Source organism: Scyliorhinus torazame, chromosome 19, assembly GCF_047496885.1.
Source record: "Scyliorhinus torazame isolate Kashiwa2021f chromosome 19, sScyTor2.1, whole genome shotgun sequence".
Taxonomy (NCBI): Eukaryota; Metazoa; Chordata; class Chondrichthyes; order Carcharhiniformes; family Scyliorhinidae; genus Scyliorhinus; species Scyliorhinus torazame.
In genome coordinates, this window is record NC_092725.1 from 67,726,517 (window position 1) to 67,751,159 (window position 24,643).

Genomic DNA, 24,643 nt, shown 5'->3' on the forward strand with positions numbered 1-24,643 from the left:
ACTCCCTCCTCCACTATCCTGGCTAAGACCGCGAACACTCCCGCCCAGAATCTTCCCAATTTTTCACAACCCCAAAACATGTGCGCATGATTCGCTGGCCCCCGCCCACACCTCTCACACTCATCTGCTACCCCCTGAAAGAACCCACTCATTCTCACCCGAGTCATATGCACCCTGTGCACCACCGTAAACTGTATCAGGCTCATCCTTGCACAAGAGGAGGTCCCGTTTACCCTTCGCAATGCCTCACTCTATACTCCCCAATTGATCTCCATTCCCAACTCCACTTCCCATTTCTCCTTGATCTTCACCACCCGCTCGCCTCCCTGCTCCCCCAGCCACTTGTATCTATCCCCAATTCTTCTCTCCCCTTCCACATCCGGAAGCAGCAGTCGCTCCCACAGGGTGTATCCCGGCAATCTAGGGAACCCCTTCCAGACCTTTCGTGCAAAGTCCCTAACCTGTAGATACCTGAACTCACTACCCCTCGGCAGCTCTACCCTCTCCCTTAGCTCCTCCAGACTGGCGAACCCTTCCTCCAAATACAAATCCTTCACCTTGACCAGCCCCACTTCCCTCCACCTCCTGAATACACTATCCACCCCCCCCCCCGGCTCAAACCCATGATTCTCGCATAGCGGCGTTAGCACCGACATCCCTTCCACTCTAAAATGCCTCCTCAGCTGATTCCTGTGGACTGCACCACTGGGCTCTCTGAATACCTATTCGGACCTGCTGTCACCACAGCTCTCAAACTAGACCCCTTACAAGATTCTTCCTCCATCCTCACCCACTCTACTCCTTCTCCTTCCCACCACCGCCGCACTTTGTCCACATTCGCCAGCCAATAATAATGAAGCAAGTTTGGCAATGTCAACCCCCCCTGCTGCCTCTGGAGCAGGGTCCACCCCACCCTCGGCACCTTCCCCGCCCATACAAAGTCAGAGATGATTGTGTCCACTTTCCGAAAAAAGGCCTTTGGTATAAAGATCGGGAGAGTCTGAAAGATAAAGAGGAACCTCAGCAGAATATTCATTTTCACCACTTGGACCCTCCCCGCCAACGTTAAGTGCAGTGTATCCCACCTCTGAAGATCCTCCCTGGCCTCCTCCACCAGCTTCATTAAGTTCCACTCATGGAGACCCGTCCATTCCCTCGCTACTTGAATCCCCAAGTTCCTAAACTTATTCCTCGCTACCGTAAATGGCATCCCCCCTAAATTAGCCCCCTGTGCCAGCTCATTCACCGGGAATACCTCGCTTTTCCCTACATTCAGCTTGTATCCCGAGAACCCTCCAAATCTCCCCAACAGGCCCATAATCCTTCCCATACTCTCCAACGGATCCAAAACATACAGCAAGAGATCATCGACATAGAGCGACACTCGATGCTCCCTCTGTCCCCTCATTATCCCCTGCCACTCTGCCGACACCCTGAGAGCCATCGCCAATGGCTCTATGGCCAGCGCAAACAGCAGCGGCGACAGCGGGCACTCCTGCCTCGTACCGCCGTGTAAGTCAAAGCTTTGTGAGATCATATCATTCGTCCTCACCCTCACTCTTGGAGCCACATACAGCAACCGCATCCATGCCACAAATCTCAGCCCAAACCCAAACCTTCCCAAAACTTCGAACAAGTACCGCCACTCCACCCGATCAAATGCTTTCTCCGCGTCCATGGACACCACCACCAGAGCTCTCGACGGATTCATCACCACATTCAACAGCCGTCTTATATTACTCGCGAGCTGCCTGCCCTTCAGGAAGCCTGTTTGATCTTCTCCAGCCACCCCCGGGACACAATCCTCCATCCTGCCCGCCAACAACTTAGCCAATACTTTCACATCTGTGTTCTATAGTGATATGAGTCTATACGACCCACATTCCACCGGATCCGTCCCTTTTTGGGGGATTAGTGTGAGTACTGCCTGCTTCATCGTCTCCGGCAACTCCCCCTTCTCCAGTGCTTCATTAAATGCCCCCAACAAATATGGTGCCAGGTCCGCCGCAAATTCCTTATAAAATTCTACCGGGTACCCATCCGGCCCAGGGGCCTTCCCCGAATTCATACCCCTGATACTATCCAGCACCTCCCTCAGCCCCAGGGGCTCCTCCAACGCCTGCCTCTTTGTTTCCTTCACCTGGAGAAATTCCAGCTCGTCCAGAAACCACCCCATATCCCCCTCCTCTCCTCCTGGGTCAGCCTCATAAAGTCCCTGGTAATACTCTCTAAATGCCTCATTTATCTCCCCTGGCTCTGACACCACATCCTCAGTCCCAGTCCGAATCTTCAATATTTCCCTGGACGCAGCCGACCTCCGCATCTGGTGCGCCAGCATGCGGCTCGCCTTCTCCCCATACTCGTATTGCACCCCTCTTGCCCTACGCCGTTGCCCCATCGCCCTCCCCGTTGTCAGCCTGTCAAATTGCCCCTGCAACTTTTTCCTCCTCGCCAATCCCTCCACGGTGGGCACCCTCGAATATTCCCATTCTGATTGAACTCCACATAATCCCTAATCGCCAACCGCACCTTATCACAAAAACCTCCATCCGCCAACAGCCCCAAGTCAAACCTCCACCCTGGCCTCTGCTCTCGTCCCGTACTGAACCGAATATCCAGCCAGTGGGGTGCATGGTCCGAGATAACTATCCCCGCATACTCTGCCCCCTCCACCCCAACCAAAATCTCCCGACTCACTACAAAGTAATCAATCCTCGAATACACCTTATAGACATGTGAAAAGAAGGAATGCTCCCTTCCCTCTGGGTTCTGAAAACGCCATGGATCCACCATACCCATCCTCTCCATAAACCCCCCCAGCTCCCTTGCCATTCGTACCCTACCCATCGACATGGGGCTCGATCTATCCACCCTCGGCTCCAGCACACAGTTAAAATCTCCTCCCATGATCAACTGATACGTGGCCAAATCCGGGATTGCTGCCAGCAACTCCCTCATAAAACCCACATCATGCCAATTTGGGGCATACACATTTACCAACACTACCGGTGCCCCTTCCAATACCCCACTCACAATCACATATCTCCCACCTGGATCCCTCACCTCCTTCACACTCACAAATCCTACTTTTCAACTCATTAAAATGGCCACAGCCCTTGATTTCAAATCAAACCCCGAGTGAAAAACTTGCCCGAACCACCCCTTCCTTAACCTAACCTGGTCCTTCACATGGGGGTGTGTCTCCTGCAAAAACACAACCCTCGCTTTCAAATTCCTGAGGTGTGCGGCCACCCGTGACCTTTTAACGGCCCATTCAGTCCCCGAACGTTCCACGTTACCAACCTTAACGGAGGCTTGCGCCTCCAATCCCCTCAACCGTCCGTCATCTTCCCCATTTAACTCCTGTCCCTTTAATTCCACTCTGTACCTAGCCCATCCCAGATGGCCCTTTTCTTCTCCCTTGACCATGTCATCTCTCACCCCCTGCCGCATCGCAGAACCCCCCCTCCCCCCCGCTTTTCCCCTTCCCCTTCTTCCCCCCCACTTCCTCTTCTCCTCCCCGCTCGGCCTTCTCCCCACCACCTCACTTCCGTTCACCAGCATAACCTGCTAGCGCGGCTGCCCCTGTCCAAAGGCATGTACCTAATGACCTCCCCCTCCCTCTCCCCTCACCAATCAGCTCAAAGAAGAAGGCCTCCTGCTGGCCTTACCCTCCCCCACCCAAACAAGGACTTCGCCTGAACTCCAGGTAGCCTTCTCCAAAAGCAAACAAACAGATGTTAGACAGATGTCAGTCCCATAAAACAGGAGGGGGGATGGGAACATCCATCCCCACATAAACCTTTCACCCCTACAACTCCTTACAATCTCAACATTGAACAGAACACACCCCCCCCACAAAAAAAGGTGTAAATCCCCCAATCCCTACACCCACTTCACACATGCTCCCGACCATTACATAGTGCCAGCACCCCGGTTCCCAAGCATTGTCCACTCAGTTCTCCCCCAGTTTATGCTCCTTAATGAAGTCTTCGGCCGCTTCCGGGGTCTCAAAATAATACTCCCGGCCTCCGAACATCACCCATAATTTCACCGGGTAGAGCACCCCAAACCTGATCTGCCGCCGGTACAGCACCGCCTTGGCCTTGTTGAAACCTGCCCGCCGTTTTGCTAACTCGGCTCGGATGTCCTGATAAATCTGGACGTTATTTCTCTCCCCGTCGCAGCTACGCTTCTCCCTGGTCCACCATAGAATTTTCTCTTTCTCCACAAATTCATGGAGTCTCACGATCACCGCCCACGGCGGCTCCCCAACTCTAGGCTTTTGCCTCAGAGACCTATGCGCTCGGTCCACTTCAGGTGCCTTATCTAGCACCCCTTCTGCCACCAGTCCCGCCAACATCCCTGAGACGTACCTCGTGGCACTCACACCTTCCACTCCTTCAGGCAGGCCCACTATTCGCAGGTTCTGCCTTCTCGAGGCATTCTCCTGCTCCTCCACCTTTGCCCTCAGCGTTTTACAAAGGCCCCACCTCCGCCTCCAGAGCCACCACACGATCGCTGTGGTCCGAGATCACTCCTTCAATCGCCCAAATCTGTGACCCCTGCACCTCCAAACACCTCTCCATCCGCTCCAAAGTACTCTTCAGGGGTGCCACAGCTTCTGCAATGGCCTTTGCATGATCTTCATGCATTTCTTTCCTCTGTTTATGGAATTCCTCCTTGATAAAAGTCATCAGTTCCTGTATCTGGGGCCTTACAGCTTGACCCTCCCCTGCCTGCATGCTGGAAGAGACTGTCTGTGAAGCACAAGACTGTTTCAACTTGCAAGCCAAACCTCTCACTGTTTTCTGCCGGGTCCGGTGATCAGAAGATGTCCCATTCAAGGGGCAAACTACTCCTCTAACATTCACCTATGCCTTTTCATCAAAATTCCACCCGGATCTGGGTAAAAAGAGCCCTTTTCTGTGACTTTGAACAGGAACAGCCCTTTATGTGACCAATCGCTCCATGGTCACAAGCGGAAGTGCAGTTTGCGTTCCTGTTGGCGGCGCTATTTATGGAGCAATTCAGGACATGCTAATGGACCGGCAGTCTGCTGGTGCAAATTTCAAGCAATTCCCAGCCCAGTAGGCGATCTAACTGCTGAGTTTGGAGTTAGCGTCAAACAGCCTGACAACTCGAGCTGTTTTTAAATGCTCCACTTACCACACGCTCACTGCAGCCACCAAGATAGCTCAGAGAAGATCTGCCCCCTGAGGTTGGGAGGTGAGGTGGACCCACAGCTCCATGTTAGTGAGGAGTGGAGGGGCACCCTCTTCTCCAGCGTGAGCCACAGACCCAACCCTGCCATCCTGAAACTGCCTGGGAGGTGGTGGCAGTGCTGCCAGCCTCACCAGGAGATGACAGCTGATGATCCGAGGGATTGGGGTTACTGATGATTCCTCTGCCCTGAGAGGGGCAGAGAACCAGTGAGGGTTCCATAGGCCGTGGTGCAGGTGTCCTCTGGTTGGGGTGAGCTGCATTGATCCCCTGCTTCCTCTGCAATGGGGCAGCGCTTCTGAGGAATGCCAAAATCTGGCTGGCTCTTGATTGAGCTTGGATGGATGATGATGCCACTGGGGTATGAGGGTGTCCAGAGGAGCAGCCTGGGTGGTCTCCCAGATGACGAGAATCCTAAAGGACACAGGCAGCAGCCAGGAGCCTGTAAGAAGCACCAAAGGGGTGCATTTAAAGTACAGACTGCAGCAATGGGGGTCTGAGCCAGGCCACCCCAATCCCGAGGGGTATACCCCAAGTCCACAGACGGCACCAAGTCACTACTCGTTACTGTCCCTGGCCCAGACAGCCAAACCCCAGCAAGCCAGTCAATATTCAATGGATTTTCAGTGTTTTTTTGCCTCCCGCTCTCCCTCCGCAGCCATGGCGCCCAGTCCACGTTTGTAACTACTTGTAGTAATCACACCCGCGAGATGACCGTCTGAGAGGAGCGGAGGAGCATCGTGAAAGGGGCGGAGCATACTGTGTCCAACCCCCTAATCGCATGTAGATGCATGCAAATGCCAGTTTTGCATGTTCCCAACGGCGCGGGTTTCACTGCCATGGAGGGACTGGAGCATAGCACCCGAATTAGCACCGGGGTGGACCTCAATTTTGGCTGGAGGCCTGATTCGCCGTCCGTTCGCAGTTCACGTTTGCGGCATCGCTAGGTGGAGAATTCAGAGTTTCAATGAGATTGGTTGGCTCAGTGTTTACTGACATCTCGGCGAGTTACTGAGAAACCTGTTCGGTTTTGTTTGCCTCTGCCATTTATTGTGCAGTGTAGTGTGTTCGACCAGAATTTGTCTGTTTAATCAAATATAACCCATATTAATCCCGAATGTTAGAGTATAAGGTATTTTAAATTGGTTTATCTTTCTGGCCTTGTATAGTTTATTTTGTTTGTTCAAAACCCACGGAAATCCTGGAGCTTTATTCTCTGAACAAGTGTCCTGGACCTCAAACTTTATCTATTTTAAACAGGTTACTGGTGCCTAACCAGATCACACCAAATACTTGGGCGGATGGGGAGGGGTCTGGTCCAGGATTATAACACAAGTCGGTATCATTGATGTTGATAAGCTATGAGTAAGACTAATGTGCCAACTTTGCCTGATCCTCTCTCAAGTTCTGTGATGCTTCACACAGTGGGATGAGCAAAGGATTAATGACAGATCTCCAAACTCATTGCGATCCATTGATCAGTGAGTGCGGGAGCCCACAACCATCAATTCCTGGCTCAAAACATCATTCTTTTATTGTCAAAGACTCTGGAAGCAATTTTAACCGAACACACCGGTCAGGAAACTAAGGGGATTGAGCGGAATGCTGTTTGATTTTACTCTCTGTTAAAGTCAACGAATCAATACTGTATGAGATATAAAACCAGCATCCAACACAATCCCGTGGGTTTATGCCCAGTGGGTTTGCTTAAAATTATCCCAAAGCGACTGGAGTGAAAAATTCTAAACCTTCTGTTGCTCAATTTCCTTTGTGATGTGAAACATGTAATGCACTGTAAAATGTAAATATAAATAGATGTTTGTCACTCGTGATTATTAATTCTCAAAAGATTAGTGATAGATGTACATGCTGACCTCCACTCTCAAGTCCTTGGCTGTTCTTAGTTCATAGCATCCAGTGTGACAAGCTCCTGACCTGCTGAGCAGCCTTCTGCTAAAGGACTCACAGTGTCCGATACAATCTGGTGATCAAATTAGCTTGATTCTTCACTTCGATTCAAAGTGAACAAACAACCAAACAACGTATGTTTTTTTTTATACAAAGATAAGGGTTCAGCAAATTGTTTTATCCTGGTTTCTCAACATAATTAGAGAAATGCTCTGAAAAGCATTAGAATGTAATACGATATTATTGCCTCAAAAAGGATGCAAGCTGACTCTGGCTCATCTTTAGATCAAAACAAAAGCAGTTTCTTCAGGTATTAATGGAGTAAGATAAATGATTTAATCCAAGAAATTGGATAATATGTTTTCCTATCACTAATGTGAAATTGTTTTTATTGAACAAACAATTTCTACGGACACTTTACTTATCAGTGATACAATTAAGATTCTTGTTCACAGGGCGGCATGTGGCGCAGTGGTTAGCACAGGGACTGCGGCGCCGAGGTCCCAGGTTCGATGCCGGTCCAAGGTCACTGTCCGTGTGGAGTTTGCACATTCTCCCCATGTCTGCATGGGTTTCACCCCCATAACCCAAAGATGTGCACGTTAGGTGGATTGGCCATGCTAAATTGCGCCTTAATTGGAGAAATTGGGTATTCTGAATTTATTTAAAAAAAATTATTGTTCACTTTGCTCACTAAAATATGTATTGAGCTGCTCTTTGCCAGTTTCTCCCCATTCACCTCTGCTGAGTGGTGTCACCTAGCTGCAGTCTGTCTTGTTGTCTTTCTTATGGTACTTTGCCCAGTGACCAGTCACCATGCGTGAGCTTTGATGGTGAGTTTTAACAAGCTACTTGGCTATAGGCCATCAAGTCCAGCTCCACACTGACTTGACCTGACAAACGCATTTGCAGCAGGAGCGATTAGTTAGTGACCAAGAGTGAGACGTTGTGTTCCTTAACCTAAGTGAGAAGTGGCCAAACTGGGCCTCTACCCAATTCACCCAGCACATACCAAACCTGGAATCTTCCTCACCTGTACACCTAGCTACTGAGCCATCAGAGCTAAGACCCGCAAAGTCTTCATAATAACTGATAACCGGCAAAGCCAAAGCTTGTTTTCAGTGCATGCTGCTTTAATGAGTTGCTCTATTACTCACAAGTAATGTCCCCCCTGTGCCGCTCTGTGGATTGGTAGGTGGCCTGAGTTGTCTGGTTCATTGGGATTGGCTCCATACTCTAGCAGGGCGGTGATACAATCTGGATTCCCACCTTCGGCTGCTTCAAACAGTACAGAGGCGCCATCGTCTGCTTGAGCATGCACATCACCTCCTGAAGACAAAATAAGGCACTCCATGTTGAAATAAGCAAGTCACACTTGTTAAAAAGCTGCCGAGCCTATATTCTCTGGTGTTTAGAAGAATGAGAGGTGGTTTCATTGAAACCCTGAGTGAGCTCAACCGGGTAGATGCTGAAAGGTTGTTTCTTCTGGCTGGAGGGTCTTGGTTTCAGGGTAAGGGTCAACCATTTAGGACTGAGGTGAAGGGGCATTTCTTCATTCAGAAGTTTATGGATTTTGACTTTCTCTACACCAGAGGGCATAGTTAAGACAGGGATTTATACAAACTATATGGCAATTAAGAGAGTGGGAAAGTGGGGTTGAGGTAGAATATCACAGAATAATACAATATAGAAGAGGCCCTTCGGCCTACCTAATCACATTTGGCAGCACTTGCCCAAAGCCTTGAATGTTATGATGTGCCAGGTGCTCATCCAGGTACGTTTTAAAGGTTGCAAGGCAACCTGCCTCTATCACTCTCCCAGGCAGTGCCTTCCAGACCGTCTCCAACCTCTGGGTAAAAAAGTTTTCATCAAATCCCCCCCTAAACCCCCTGCCCCTGACCTTGAACTGTGTCCCCTCATAACTGACCCTTCAACTAAGGGCAACAGCTGCTCCTTACCCACCCTGTCCATGCCCTTCATAATCTTGTACACCTCGATCAGGTCGCCCCTCAGTCTTCTCTGCTCCATTGTAAACAACCCAAGTCTATGCCATATTCTATCCCATATTCTTTTTTCACACTCTATTAACCTGCCCTCTGCTTTCAGAGATCTATGGACAAACACGCCAAGGTTCCTTTGTTCCTCGGGACTTCCCAGTGACAGGTCATTCATTGAATACATCCTTGTCAAATTACTCCTTCCAAAGTGTATCACCTCTCACTTTTCTGGGTTAAATTCCATCTGCCACTTTTGTGTCCAGCTGGCCATCCCGTCTCTTTCGGGGGCCGGTTTAGCTGAGTTGGCCAGATAGCTGGTTCGTGATGCAGAGCGAGGCCATCAGCGCAGGTCCAATTCTCGTACAGGTTGAGGATATTCATGAACGTACTGCCTTCTCAACCTTGTCTCTCACCTGAGGTGTGGTGATCCTCAGGTTAAATCACCACCAGTCAGCTCTCCCCCTCAAGGGGAAAGCAGCCTATGCTCTTCTGGGACAATGATGACTTTACCTTACCTATATCTTCCTGTAGCCCAAGACACTCAACATCACTGTCAACCATCTGGCCAATCTTTGTAACATCTGAAAATTTGCTGATCCTACCCCCCACCCCCCAAATATAGTCATCCATGTCATTTATATAAATCAGCACAGATCCATGCGGTACGTCATTGGTCACTGGCTTCCAGTCACTAAAGCAGCCGTCTGTCATTATCTGCTGTGTCTTATAGCTAAGCAAATTTTGAATCTACCTTATCAAGTTACCCTGTATCTCTGTTTCCCTTCTTTAGAAGTCTCGTATGTGGGACCTTGTCAAAGCTTTGCTGAAATCCATGTAAACTACATCAACTGCACTACCCTCATCTACGCACCTGGTCACATGCTCAAAAAGTTCAACAAATTTGTTAGGCATGACCTTCCTCTGACAAAGCCGCACTAACTATTCTTGATCAAACTGTGCCTCTCCAAGTGGAGACAGATTCTCCTCTTCAGAATTTTCTCCAAAAGTTTCCCCACCACTGACGTGAGACTCACGATCTGTAGTTCCCTGGCTTATCTCTACAACCTTTCTTAACTAGTTAGACCACGTTAGCTGTTCTCCAGTCCTCTGGCACCTCCCTCGTGGGCAGAGAGGAATTATAAATTTGAGTCAGAGCCCCTGCAATCTCCTCCCTCGCCTCCCACAGCAACTGGGACACAATTCATACAGACGTGAAGATCTGTTCACTTTTAAGCCCACCAACATCTCCAATACCATGTCACTCCCTACAGCAATTTGCTCAAGAACCTCACAGTGTCTCTCCCTGAGTTCCATATCAACCTCCTCATTCTCTTGGGTGAGGACAGATGTGAAGTATTCGTTCAACACCCTACCAATGTCCTCTGGTTGCACCCACATATTTCTCTCTTGGTTCCTAATGGGCCTTACTCTTTCCTCCATGATCTTATTGAATGGCCGTGTGCAAGCACAAGGGTATGAATGGCCAACTCCTGTTCCTTACGTTCTTCTGTCGGCCAGATTAATTCAAATGACTTTTCCTTATGGTACCTTTATGAATTAGATGCTCCAATATGCTGCAGTGTCCAAATGCAGCAGCAATGGCAACAGGAGTTACTCCGTACCCATCCTTCTGATTAACGCTGCCATTGTTCCTCAGCAGCAGTGCCACCATGTCATCATGCCCTTGTTTGGCTGCCTCATGCATTGCTGTCCACCTCCTAACACAGGGCCGGTTTATAAGCGCCCCATGTTGCAGCAGCACTGATACCATCTCGAGGGAATACTTCTTCACAGCTGAGAAATAAACAGCAGACAGAAACACAAGAAATGTAAACTTTTCTTTGAAACACAAATTGAAACTGAATAAGTATGTAGAGGATTCTAAATGGATGAACAGATAGTGCAAGGTCACATCACACTTCAAGAGACTTGATGAGATAAGAGACAGTGACAGCAAAGCCTGAGGTTAACGACCGTAATTGAAGGCCAAGCCGCATGAAAAAAAATTTAGAGTACCCAATTATTTTTTTCCAATTAAGGGGCAATTTAGCATGGCCGATCCATCTACTCTGCACATCTTTGGGCTGTGAGGGTGAAACCCATGCACACATGGGGAGAATGTGCAAACTCCACACCTGGGATCGAACCCGGGTCCTCGCGCCGTAGGCAGAAGTGCTAACCACTGTGCCACCGTGATGCCAATAAAGGCCAAAACCCTCCAACACGCTCAGTGACACTGGGAGGAACACTTGCCCTCAAAACATAGGCTGGTTTGGGTCAGGTGAAGAGCAAACATTTTATGCGAATCTCATGAGATTTTAACTGAGGTAGGGATGGCGAGAGGACTACCAACCTGCTCTCACAAAATGGTTTGGTCAATCAAATATTGGAATTAAGCATGACTCTAATTTAACCTATTGTCTGAGTTTAACCCTGGTCGTCTGGTTTTCTAGTGCATCTGGAAACCAGGAGCTGAAGGGAGAGTAGGACTGCCTTGTGGGCCAAGTGAAGCAGGATTACTTCTTTCCAGCTCACCAAGCTTACCACTTTTCCTGAACATCACTCAGCCGGGCTCCCTTTGACCAATAACACCCCACGATGAGACCTTCCCCTGTTGCAAGGTCACTGACCACCCCTCCCACTCCCCACACCATTCTCCCACTAACTCAGCTGTAGTTTCTCTACTTCCTCTTGGTCAGTGGCCTCCTCCAGACACTCCCCATTCAATAGGGAGCCAAGGCTGTGAATCAGGCTGGCTTTTGGGCGGGGCATGTGCTGGAAATAAAGAGAAATGCTGTGATGTTAAAATTGCACAGTGTGCATCCGAACCAAAGCTCATACCCACCTCCTTCACAAAATCTGCCCCAGTCAAGATTGAGGCCATTATTTATGTTTATCGCAGTCCTCCCTTCAATAATTTTTCATATAGGTCAGGATCCTCCGTTTGGGAAACCTAGGTGTTGATGCCGGGACTGAATAGAGTGCAATTCACGTTCCCGTTGGGGGCGCAATTCAGGAAGCGAATCTAGACATGCAAATGGTCCAGCATTTTTCCAATGCAAATTCCGAGAAATTCCCAGCCCAACGGTGTTCTAATCTTTGGGGCCGGAGTTAGCGCTAAAGAGTCCAGCAGCTGGAGCTATTTTTAAGCGCTCCACTTACCACTGCAGCCTCAAAGATGGCTCAAAGAAGACCTGCCCCCTGAGGTCGGGAGTCTGAGGTGAACCCACAGCTCCATGCCAGTGAGGAGCAGAGGGACACCCTCTTCTCCAGCGTGGGCTGCAGTCTCAAGCCTGCCCTCCTGAACACCGCCTGGGAAGTGGTGGCAGAGGTAGTCAGTACTTCCAGTCTGACCAGGACGCAGCTGGTGATCCAGAGGGGTGTGGGTCACTGGTGAGGCCTCTGCCTTGAGAGGGGTAGAGAACCAGGGAGGGCTCCAAAGGCCACTGAGCAGGTGTCCTCTGGTTGGGGTGCGCTCTGATGATCCTCTGCTTCCTCTACAGTGGGGCAGCGCTTCTGAGGTGTGCCAACATCTGGTGGGCCTTGATTGAGCTTGGCCATGCCCATCCCCTTGATGATACAGCTATAGGGTATGAAGGTTTGTCAGAGGCTTTCTGAGCATTCAAATAGCACAGGCAGCACTCAGCAGTGTGAGCAGTCTGAAAGTAGCACCAAAGGGGTGCGTTTAAAAGACAGACTGCAGGAATGATGGTCTGAGCCAGGCCACGCCAATCCCGAGTGGCACCAGGTTGCTCTCCACTACTGCCCCAATCCCACCCCCAAACAAGCCCAACAATCTTTGCGAGTTTTTCAGTCTTTTTTTTAGCCTCCCACTACCCTTCCACGGTCATGACACCCAGACCCCACTTGTAAATACTTGCACTTCTGCTTAAGAGAGGCGAAGCATTGCAGAGGGGTGAAGCACGGAGTGTCCAAGCCGTAGATGATACTGAAATCCATGCAAATGACAGTTTTGCATGGATGGGCCAGCAGGGCAGAAACTTCGATTTGGCCTCCAGCAAGGGTTTGGAGCATATCGTTGGAATCGGCACCGGGCGCAAATCTCGATTTTAAATTTCACATGATTCACCACGATTGCGAAGCAGAGAATTCAGCCCATAGGCTTGAAAAGCACACTGTCCATGAGCACGGTCTTTAAAGGACCAGTGAATACTCATCCCAATCCGAAATATTCTGGTTGAGTACTTTGACATCACTTAACTGTGCCTGAAACACTTTGGCGAAGGGGATGTTAAGATGTGACGTGGAATAATCATATATATATCCCAGTTACTTTTAGTACAAGTCTGAACATAACCAAGCCAGGCCCTCAGTTCCACATTGAGATTCTATGCTTTACAGTGTTGCATTTTTTACTTTATGAAATAGATATCCAAAGTAGTCTGCATTCTCGCTAGAATTATTCCATTGATGGTTATTGATGAGGTAAAGCTGAAGTACCGGCAATTTGCTTTTCATGTGGTATCTAGCTTTGCAGTCTGTTGCTCTAAATTGCTTAAATGTTCACAGACATGGCAAATCTTAATACTTAAATATTGTACTGAGAAACAATCTTCCTCTGTATTGAGGGTTTGCCAACGAATAACCTTCTGGACAGTGGTTAGCACTGCTGCCTCACGGCACCAAGGACCCGGGTTCAATCCTAGCCCCAAGTCACTGCCCGTGTAGAGTTTGCACATTTTCCCTGTGTGCATGTGGGTCTCACCCCACAACCCAAAGATGTGCAGGGTAGGTCAATTGGCCATGATAAGTTGCGCTTAATTGGAAAAAAGAATTGGGTACTCTAAATTAATTTTTTTTAAAAAGAACTACTTTCTGAGACAATGAGATACTCTACTCCTTACTTAGCTATGACTGCTTTAATTTAAATGGGGCTGTGATATCCACAAACACAGGCTTGAGATTGAAACATAAAAAAATACAGCATCAGATCGCCCTCTATTGGGTGATTTACAAATTCACTTTAGTGATCTCGACTACTTATCATGGTGACTCCAGTGCAAATACAAAGTTTTAGGAAGTGTGAAGGGTTATGAATTACAACAGCTGAGTAAAAGGAATGACTTTTGTCGTTCAAGGCTCCTTTTCACCAGGTAGAGGAGACTAATTCTGAAAGAAGAGGTTTTCTAATTCCCTAAACTCTCTGCAAAACCTGTTCCAATCAATAGTTACATGAATCATGAATCCATAAGTTGTGATCCATATTTTATGTCGACCATGCAAGGTCTCAAAAATAGATTCCATGAATAACATTTTATTCTGCTGTAACCTGTTGGTGAGGAGGGATGGTAACATGCCCAGTTCAGTCACTGAGCAAAGACTTTCAGGCTCAGCATCAAAGATTTGTCACAGGAACACAGGACCTGAACACTTCCTACACGATAGAAGAGACCAGCGCATTGGAAAAAAAAGGTTTTCAAGGAATTAGTTGAGATGTGTAATTTCTGATTCAATCGTATTTTCAATTATATTTGAGCTTCACATTTACATCGTATTATGTACCGAATTCCCTCAATGGATTTAATGTCTTATGGTCCACTAAATGGCTTTCCACTATCCTCTATGATATCATCAGCACTTTACCTTAAAGAAAAACAAAGAGACAGAAAGCTGATCATAACCATTTGATGACGATAGGTTGCAAGCTGAAATATCTGACAAAACTATTTCTACACAGAAAATGTGTGCGGTGTGATTGCGTCACTTTATCTAACCATTTCCATTGAATTTGTTTTAAAACTAATATGAAAATAAAAAACAAAATCAAATGCAAAACTTTAAGCAATGGCATCTAAAGCACACGTGAATTTACACTGCAAATTATTCCTTTCCCAAAGGTTTAAGACATAAGTCTTCCAAACAGGCTTTCCCAGAATCCAAACCATGCTGAAAACTCCCCACTAAAGTTAACCCTTATAACTACACTTTTGTCATAATTGTGCTAGATTTCAGAATAGGGCAGGAAAATTAATGCTATCCTTCACACTGTTATTGTTTGCAATTGGAAAGCCTTTTACAGTTGTCATAGTCTAGACCGTATTCACAATATGTCAATAGTCAGGGGTGCCTCATGGCGCCGAAGACCAGGGTTCGATCCCCTCCCCGGGTCACTGTGGAATGTGGAGTTTGCACATTCTCCCCATTACTGTGTGGATCTCACCCCCAAAACCCAAAGATGTGCAGGATAGGTGCATTGGCCATGTTAATTGGAAAAAAATAAAATAAAAAAAACAATATGTCAATAGTTTACAATCCCTCAACCAAAGTTTTTCAATATCATGTTCTAGACAGGTGCAGTAATGCAACACTGCGTGTTTAGAACAGTGTCCCTGTTCAAACGCTAGCAGCTGCATTAAATCCCATGAGATTTCAAATGGCACAGCAGATGGAACAAATTTCAGGCAGATCAGTTGCTAATGGTATTATTTTGGTATATATATGCCTGGGACAGAGAATTTGATTTGTAATCAACCTCAAATTAACGCTTACTGAAGCCAAAATAATGATCCATTTGACATTTTTCTTGGGTGAATGTTATCACACATGATAAGATGCCAGTGTCCTGTTAACAATCATGATCTGTACTGACATGGATTGTTAAACGTAACTTATTTTGATTAAAATGGGTGTCACGGTAGTACAGTGGTTATTACAGCGCCAGGGTCCTAGGTTCGATTCCCGGCTTGATCAATGTCTGTGTGGAATCTGCATGTTCTCCCCGTGTCTGTGTGGGTGTGCTCCGGGTGCTCTGGTTTCCTCCCACAAGTCCCGAAAGATGTGCTGTTAGGTGAATTGGACAATCTGAATTCTCTCTCTGTGTACCCGAACAGGTGCCGGAATGTGGCAACTAGGGACTTTTCACAGTAACTTCATTGCAGTGTTAATGTAAGCCTACTTGTGACAACAATAAAGATTATTATTATTAAATACATTTTTCACGCAGGAGTGTTCAACACTGGTGTGAAGTGACTGCAGGTCCATACTGGCAGTGTGTTTTAAGTGCCAGAGTCTAATCTACAGAAAGGAGTCATCTCAGGTTATTGTGGCTTGACATCACATAATAATAATAATTGCTTATTGTCACAAGTCGGCTTCAATGAAGTTACTCTGAAAAGTCCTTAGTCGCCACATTCCGGCGCCTGTTCGGGGAGGCTGGAACGGGAATTGAACCCGCGCTGCTGGTCTTGTTCTGCATTACAAGCCAGCTGTCTTAGCCCACTGTGCTAAACCAGCCCCCACATTGAGTATGAACCCAGCGTCGTGTCAAACCTGCTTTATACAGTGCTCACAAAGTCCTGGGTCAATTGGATCCCTGGGCTCTTCGTTAACCTACTTAGTCTCAATGAAAATATTTAGGAAATGCTGGCTTCCTGCTTCCACCTGGAATTTCATGGGTCTTTTCATAATCTAATTTTGACAGAAGATTAACAGGGAATTCTGCTGAAATAATGTAAATGACCATTTGCACTTTTTCTATGGAGTTTCCACTTCAAATAAAGGATAAAATGACTGTGTTGTTTGCCTCCCAATTTGCAGATATGAATTCTGGTTGGTATTCTGGTCAGCTTTAATCAAGAGGTAAATCAGACCGACTGCCCAGCTAGCAGTGCACATGAGTGCATGTTAAATGAGAACACAATCAAGTCTGAGTTCGAAGTGCCCCTCTCCTAGCATTTAATCCATATCCCAGCAAGATGCCAGGAGAGTAGGGGATGGGAAAAAGCAAACTAATATTCAAGAGGGGGGAAAAAAATGACTTACCAATCAGCAGTGGTGTTTCTCCCCTGTTGTTAGTGACATTGGGACAGATCCGTTTCTCCAAAAGAGCTTGCACGTTGCCTAATATCCCAGCTGTAGCAGCCAAAGTAAGCGGCGTATCCCCATCTTCAGTTCTCTGATGCCAAATTGTTTTATAAGATGCTACAATTAACAATTTATAAAATTAAATGGATACATTTATATACCGAACTGCCCTTTTAACCAAACATAATTTCCACAAATTATGAGTATAGACTCATATCGGTTTGAGAGAGTTGGAACCAATGTACCATAAAATAATATTGACAGAAGAACAGACTCGACTACTGTGATTTGGCAGTGGCTTTAACCTCTATGTGATACCAGTGAAAAAGGCACCGCAGCATTTATGATACCCACAGCAAATTGATGAGGTGACAGTTATAGAAATATGCAAATAGAGGTGCAAAATAATAATATCCAAATTGATTGTGTGACAAATGGAGGACTTTAGGAATATTGGCTTCCAAATATTGGGATAATTTAAGGGTTAAACACCAGGAATTATAGTGTGTTTGACTGCAGTGGTCATGTTTTTAAAAAAGGATTTTGTTTTGTAAAGGCCTGGAACTTCTAGGAACCAGATGGTGAAATTGACCAAAGGAATGTGGTTTGACTAGAGAAGTCCCCGGGGAGTTAATGTGCTTTGCAGCCTGCACAGTTCATTTGTTTTTCAGTTTGGAGAGATGAGGTAATTGCCGGGTGGAGCCAAGGAATGCAGAAAGGCAGTTCATTTTTGGAGAGGGCTTTGGGAGAGGAGCTGAATTCTGATCTGTCTGACAGTGAGTCCACAATTCTGTCACAGTAGGGTAGTTATAAATGAATAATATCATGTAAAGCAGAGCAGCTTGTCTGGGGACAAGGAAGAAGCTGAAACACTCCAGGCGAACCAGATTTGTGGAGATATTCAGTCTGAAGGGGTTCTAATAGGAGCCAAATCTGTTTTATAAAGTAAGTATTACTCTATGCCCTGCTGATTTTAATATAGATTGAGACCTGTATGTTTATTTTCTTGTTGTTTAATGGGAAATTGTGTAGTAATGTTATGGGGTAATTGTAAGTTGTTCTTTTCGGATGTGAAGTTAAAAAGTTTAATATTGTATTCATTATAAAGTTTTTTTTGAGAATACCAAAGCTCTATTTATTTCATGCAATTACTCCTGAAGCGAATCATTCTTTCCGCATAGTCTTACAAATAAATTAAAATTTGGGGGTCTTGGTCCAGCATCCTAGTCACTGTTGGGGTCTGGTCTGGGATCATAATAATTGGAAAATGTCATATTTCAATTAAAATGTTGTTAGGTAGCATATGATCCCTGAGCCACACAGGGGCATCCCAAATTCAATCCTTTCTCACGCTGATTGACTTCATTGCAATCAGGGCAGCTTTTAATCTATTATGAATAGTTGAGGTGAATACCACAGATTAAAGTGAAGCCAGATATGCAGATATGAGGGCGAAAGGGATAGGAGGTTCTGCTTATTGGGTTAGATGAAGAGGTATGGGAGGAGGCTCATGTGAATCTTTTTTATTTAATTATTTTTTTCCTTTTTTTTTGCTCATGAATCTTAGACATTGGCGCAACAGACCAGTTGAGCTGAATAGTCTGTGTCGATGCTTTGGACTTGATGTTGGAATTGTGATTGGCCTCAACGTCCCTTGGAAAATCATTTTTTTCTTCCTAATTAAGGGGCAACTTAGCATGGCCAATCCACCTAACTTTCACATCTTTGGGATAGGGAGGATGAGACCCAAGCAGCCACAGGGAGAATATGCAAACATGGACAGTGACCCGGAGCCAGGAGCGAACCAGGGTCCTCGGCACTGAGAGGCAGCATTGCCACCCTTCCCTTAGAAAAAAACTGATGCAAATTCTACTCCACACTCTTACCGAGCATCTTTTGTTTGAAGTGAGGGTGTGTGGGCATCTATTGCATTTGGTATTAGCCAAGCTATAATGGTCTCCATAGCTTGATACACTTTTGTCACTTGCTGCCAAGGGCCACAGATCAATAATGGCCAAGTGGATGAAGCACTGAAGGATGATCGCTATCCATGGAATCAGATTCAATGCCTTCAAGAAATTGTTGTGGTGGACTGGGGGAGTGTGGTGAGAATTGCATTTTATTTCAATGGATAGATATTGATAATTTTCTACCACATTACAGCCTTGCAGCTAATGTCAACTCACAGTCCAGTACAATTTCAAGCACTTGTTGAATGGGCTGGACAGCAGCTTCGTGCAGTGGAAACCATCCCTTCTCATCTGCTTCATCAAAAGCAAATTTATGTTCAATCAACTGTTGTAGAGCGAAGACTTCACCTAGGAAACATTAATAACAAAGCGTTTGCTGTCATGATCTCATTGAATGATGCAGCAGGCTCAAGGGGCCGAATGGCCCACTACTGCTCCTTATTCAGATGTTCATATTGTTTAGGTCTACAATACTACAAATCATATGGCGTATGGGCCAGAAACTGTACCTTGCCTGATCGATTCCACTATTTGTCTGTTTTCTTGGCTGGGTGACAAAAATCTACAAAAAAATGGCACAAGGTGAGTGAGGTCCCTATTCTCGATTGATGAAAATGGTTACAGCGTATTTACAAGAGAGAAACAGGCCATTCAGCCCAAATAGTCTCTGCTGGTGATAATATTCTATTCAAGTCTCCTCCCATTCCACCTGCCTCATCTTCGCCTTTCAGCATATATTTCTACCCCTCTTTTCTCTCGTGTACCTGTCTGGCTTCCTTAGAAAACCATTTCTTAAGCCATTTGCCTCACTAGTCAGTTCCATATTCAAACCTATGTGTAAAAGAGCTTTAGAATTATTAATAACTATCTTGTATTTATGGTCTCTAGTTTTGAACTCCCCTATATGCTCCCTATCCCCCCTGTTCAACACATGAATATTTTTAGCATCTCCACCTGTTTCCTCTCAGCTTTCTCTTTTCTAAAGAAAAATGCACCAACGTATTCAATCCTTCCTAAGATCTTTATTTTCTCAGTTCTGGTACAACTCAAGTCATTTGCTTTGCACTTTCTCAAGTGCTTCAATGGCCTTTTTTATGGTATGGAGACCAGTATTTTGTAGTACTACCTGACCATGACGCTATACACTTTTAACACAATTTCACTTATTTTGAATTCTACAAATCCTAGCACTTTGTTAGCATTTGCTGGCCCGTTTCCATAATTGCTTCACCCGTATCCATAGATCCCTTTGGTCTTCTACCCCATCCAGGTTTTTGGTTAATTTTCCAAAGTTTAAGTTTCTTCAACCAAAGTGCACCTGCTCACAGGTCTGTGTTGAAGTTCCATTGGACAGTTCGGTGCTCAATCTGCAAATTTTCTCATGTCTTCTGGTATCATGCTGCATTCTTCCTCAGTGTTTGCTACACCCCAAGTTTGATATTAATAACTGCAACTTTTGATATTGAGTGCCTTATTGCTAAATCTAAATCATTAATGTAAATTAGGAATAAGAGTGGACCCGGTATTTACTCTTGTGGAGCACTGCTTTCCTCCAGTCTGGATAACTATCTCTTACCTTTACACCCTGCTTTCTATTTTTTAAGGTGAAAGAAATGCAGCGTTGTGGGTTGTGTCCCTGTCTCTGAGCCAGAAGCTCAGGGTTCATGTTCCACTCCAAGACTTAATGGCTGTGGAACATGGCCAAACAGGTTGACTATCGACTTCCAAATCCTGCCAATGTATGTCTGCGGCAGGTGGTAAGAGCAGAAGAGAATCTTGTCCAGCCACATGCGGAAGACAATGGCAGACTACTGCAGCACATTTTCAAGCATAACCATGAACCAACATATGGAAGTTCATGGTCGCTAACACCCTCTTAGAGCATGGTACCTGGAGAGAGAAAAATGGAGTCAGGGTGATGTATCATTTGTCACATTCTGCTCTGCATCAATTACCTTTCATTATACTGAGATGCTGAGTTATTGGCTTCGATGCTCTCTTCAATACTCAGCTGGACTGCATACTGTGTCAGTTGGTCGTTGACTGAATCAGTGTTTTCATCCATTATCTTGCGAATTGAACAATCTACACTAGGATCTACCAGGGAAGGGATAAAAGAAGAGGGTAATGGTCAACTTATGAATCAGTTAATTGATGCCTGGCAATGAGTTATGAGGCTAGAATTCAAGTGAAACGTTCCCTGACATTATATATGGCCATTTAGAATTAGAGCTTTTAGCAACAAGAGACCAAATGGCTTATGTAAGCCTGTACTTGTTAAAAATAAACTTAGCCCACTTTTGCAGCAAATTTCTCTCCCAAATGTTCTTTGTAACTATGTCTGCTTTGATTTAAATCTTATGTTCACTTTAAAAAGTTTTATATGTCCTTTCTTACAGCAACAATACCCATTTAATATATTCCAAAGCACATTGTAGAAATTAAAATAAATAGATAACAAGTATCAATTGGACAAGACTTAGGGAACATGATTAATAAATTGATTAAATAGTTATATGACGAGGTTTTTGGCGGATGGATATTTTAAGTAATAAACCCTGTCCCAGTCCCCTCCAAAGGTGCAAAGAGCTGAAGGACTACTTTGTCACTAATTTTAAGACAATCTATTCATTCACCCTTCTGCTTGTTCCTCTCCAACAAAACCCTTCTCCTGTGACAAGCTGCTGCTTGTCCCACCAAGCTCCAAATCTATTTTTAATCTTGTTCCTATTTCCCTACTATCTTGTGATCTACCACCCATCCCTGCCTCAATTCCCTTGACTCTATTTCTGCTAAACTGCTGACCACCTAGTTCCTCTCCCGAAGCTGATATTATAAGTTGTTTAACACAGATATTGCTCCCCCTCTCCTATGTTAAAAAATGCTATCATAACCAATTCCTTGGAAAATCCACCCTCCCTTAGTTCTTGCAAACTATCTTGTCTCCAATTTCCAGTATTTCTCCAAAATTCTTGAACATACTGGCACCTCCCAAATCCATGTCCAGATTTTTCACAACTCCTCAAATGAATCTCTCCATTGGGATTTCTGCCTCTATCACACTACTGAAAAGGCACAAACTAAATCAAAAATTGCAGCCTCTGTGATTGTGATCATGGGTCATTATACCCCCCCTCCCTCGAGTAATCTTTAACATGGAAAACCAAATTATCTTCTTCAATGCCTCTCCAGTGTTACCCAGTTTAGTGGGGCTTTCACTTGCATGATACCATGTTCCATCAAGTTTCACCATTTACCTTTGGAGCGCCCCAAGAATCTATCCTTGGCCCCTTCTCTTCCTTATCTAAATACTGCATTCGCTGACACCATTTGGGGTCAATACCAAATATATTCTGACAATAACTAGTTCTATCCCTTTACTATCTACTTCAATCCCTCCACTGTCCCCATATACTCAGACTGCTTGTCCAACACCCAGTCTTGGATGAGCCATAACTATTCCCACATGAAACTTCAGATAAACATCAGTAATGCCAAAACAATCATCACTATCGGCCACAAACAATGTAGCCTTGCCACTGATGCCATTCTCCTCCCAGATTAATCTTCAACCTTTAGAAACCTCCCCATTCCTTTCACACGGCCTCTTGTGCAATCTCATCCCTTTACCCCATCACTGTGCCTATGTCTGCCTTGATCCCATGGTTTGGAATTTCTTCAATAAAACATACAGCCAACCTTCTCACCTTCTTTGAGAAGGTGACTGAACAGGTAGACGAGGGTAGAGCAGTTGATGTGGTGTATATGGATTTCAGCAAAGCGTTTGATAAGGTTCCCCACGGTAGGCTATTGCAAAAAATACGGAGGCTGGGGATTGAGGGTGATTTAGAGATGTGGATCAGAAATTGGCTAGCTGAAAGAAGACAGAGGGTGGTGGTTGATGGGATATGTTCAGAATGGAGTACAGTCACAAGTGGAGTACCACAAGGATCTGTTCTGGGGCCGTTGCTGTTTGTCATTTTTATCAATGACCTAGAGGAAGGCGCAGAAGGGTGGGTGAGTAAATTTGCAGACGATACTAAAGTCGGTGGTGTTGTCGATAGTGTGGAAGGATGTAGCAGGTTACAGAGGGATATAGATAAGCTGCAGAGCTGGGCTGAGAGGTGGCAAATGGAGTTTAATGTAGAGAAGTGTGAGGTGATTCACTTTGGAAGGAATAACAGGAATGCGGAATATTTGGCTAATGGTAAAGTTCTTGAAAGTGTGGATGAGCAGAGGGATCTAGGTGTCCATGTACATAGATCCCTGAAAGTTGCCACCCAGGTTGATAGGGTTGTGAAGAAGGCCTATGGAGTGTTGGCCTTTATTGGTAGAGGGATTGAGTTCCGGAGTCGGGAGGTCATGTTGCAGCTGTACAGAACTCTGGTACGGCCGCATTTGGAGTATTGCGTACAGTTCTGGTCACCGCATTATAGGAAGGAAGTGGAGGCTTTGGAGCGGGTGCAGAGGAGATTTACCAGGATGTTGCCTGGTATGGAGGGAAAATCTTATGAGGAAAGGCTGATGGACTTGAGGTTGTTTTCGTTGGAGAGAAGAAGGTTAAGAGGAGACTTAATAGAGGCATACAAAATGATCAGGGGGTTGGATAGGGTGGACAGTGAGAGCCTTCTTCCGCGGATGGATATGGCTGGCACGAGGGGACATAACTTTAAACTGAGGGGTAATAGATATAGGACAGAGGTCAGAGGTAGGTTCTTTACGCAAAGAGTAGTGAGGCCGTGGAATGCCCTACCTGCTACAGTAGTGAACTCGCCAACATTGAGGGCATTTAAAAGTTTATTGGATAAACATATGGATGATAATGGCATAGTGTAGGTTAGATGGCTTTTGTTTCGGTGCAACATCGTGGGCCGAAGGGCCTGTACTGCGCTGTATTGTTCTATGTTCTATGTACCTCTCCCCTTTAAAAGCCATACTTAAACCTACTCAAATCATGTTTTTGACCATGCCTTCTCCATCTTAGAATCAGCATCCAGTTTTCTTGTGCTATCCCTACATGTTTTGTATTAATAAAGCTGTGGCTCAAAGGATTTTTTTTGGTAGAATGTGATAGATAAAACTGTGGGTTAAGAGAACAGTAACATATGGGCACAGACACTTCACCAATCAAAAAGAGGACTCTTTAAAAAACTATGGTGGGCAGCACGGTAGCATTGTGGATAGCACAATTGCTTCACAGCTCCAGAGTCCCAGGCTCGATTCCAGCTTGGGTCACTGTCTGTGCGGAGTCTGCACATCCTCCCCGTGTGTGCGTGGGTTTCCTCCGGGTGCTCTGGTTTCATCCCACAGTCCAAAGATGTGCAGGTTAGGTGGATTGGCCATGATAAATTGCCCTTAGTGTCCAAAATTGCCCTTAGTGTTGGGTGGGATTACTGGGTTATGGGGATAGGGTGGAGGTGTTGACCTTGGGTAGGGTGCTCTTTCCAAGAGCTGGTGCAGACTCGATGGGCTGAATGGCCTCCTTCTGCAATGTAAATTCTATGATAATCTATGAAACAATACCTGCTCAAAAGAGGAAACACTTGAGAGTTAATGGACTCCTAAAGGGCGTTAAAAACAATGCTAATTCCTCCTTTGAAATAGCCTGCCTGTCAATCAAGAGACTTGCAAAAGGCAATGGACCATGAAATTGAATAGAAACAATGCAGGTCAAAGCTTTTAGGCTTCTAAGTATGCCCACAAGCTTCAAAAATATAAGGG

At 45.7% G+C, this 24,643-nt stretch overlaps 1 protein-coding gene across 2 annotated transcripts in view; it reads right to left on the reverse strand.

The window, feature by feature from the left end:
* Positions 1-24,643, reverse strand: part of LOC140396191 (ankyrin repeat and SOCS box protein 15-like) — a 60,945-nt gene that overhangs the window by 30,750 nt on the left and 5,552 nt on the right. The window contains exons 2-7 of one of the 2 annotated variants that reach the window (XM_072484462.1): positions 20,878-21,019; positions 19,432-19,484; positions 19,139-19,270; positions 16,911-17,069; positions 10,677-10,922; positions 8,289-8,460 (exon numbers count right to left, since the gene is read on the reverse strand). In XM_072484462.1, the coding sequence (XP_072340563.1) occupies positions 8,289-8,460; positions 10,677-10,922; positions 16,911-17,069; positions 19,139-19,270; positions 19,432-19,484; positions 20,878-20,987 (872 nt within the window). In that variant the 5' untranslated portion in view covers positions 20,988-21,019. Of the gene's footprint in view, positions 1-8,288; positions 8,461-10,676; positions 10,923-16,910; positions 17,070-19,138; positions 19,271-19,431; positions 19,485-20,877; positions 21,020-24,643 lie in introns of those variants that run through there. The other variant, XM_072484463.1, reaches the window with a different exon arrangement.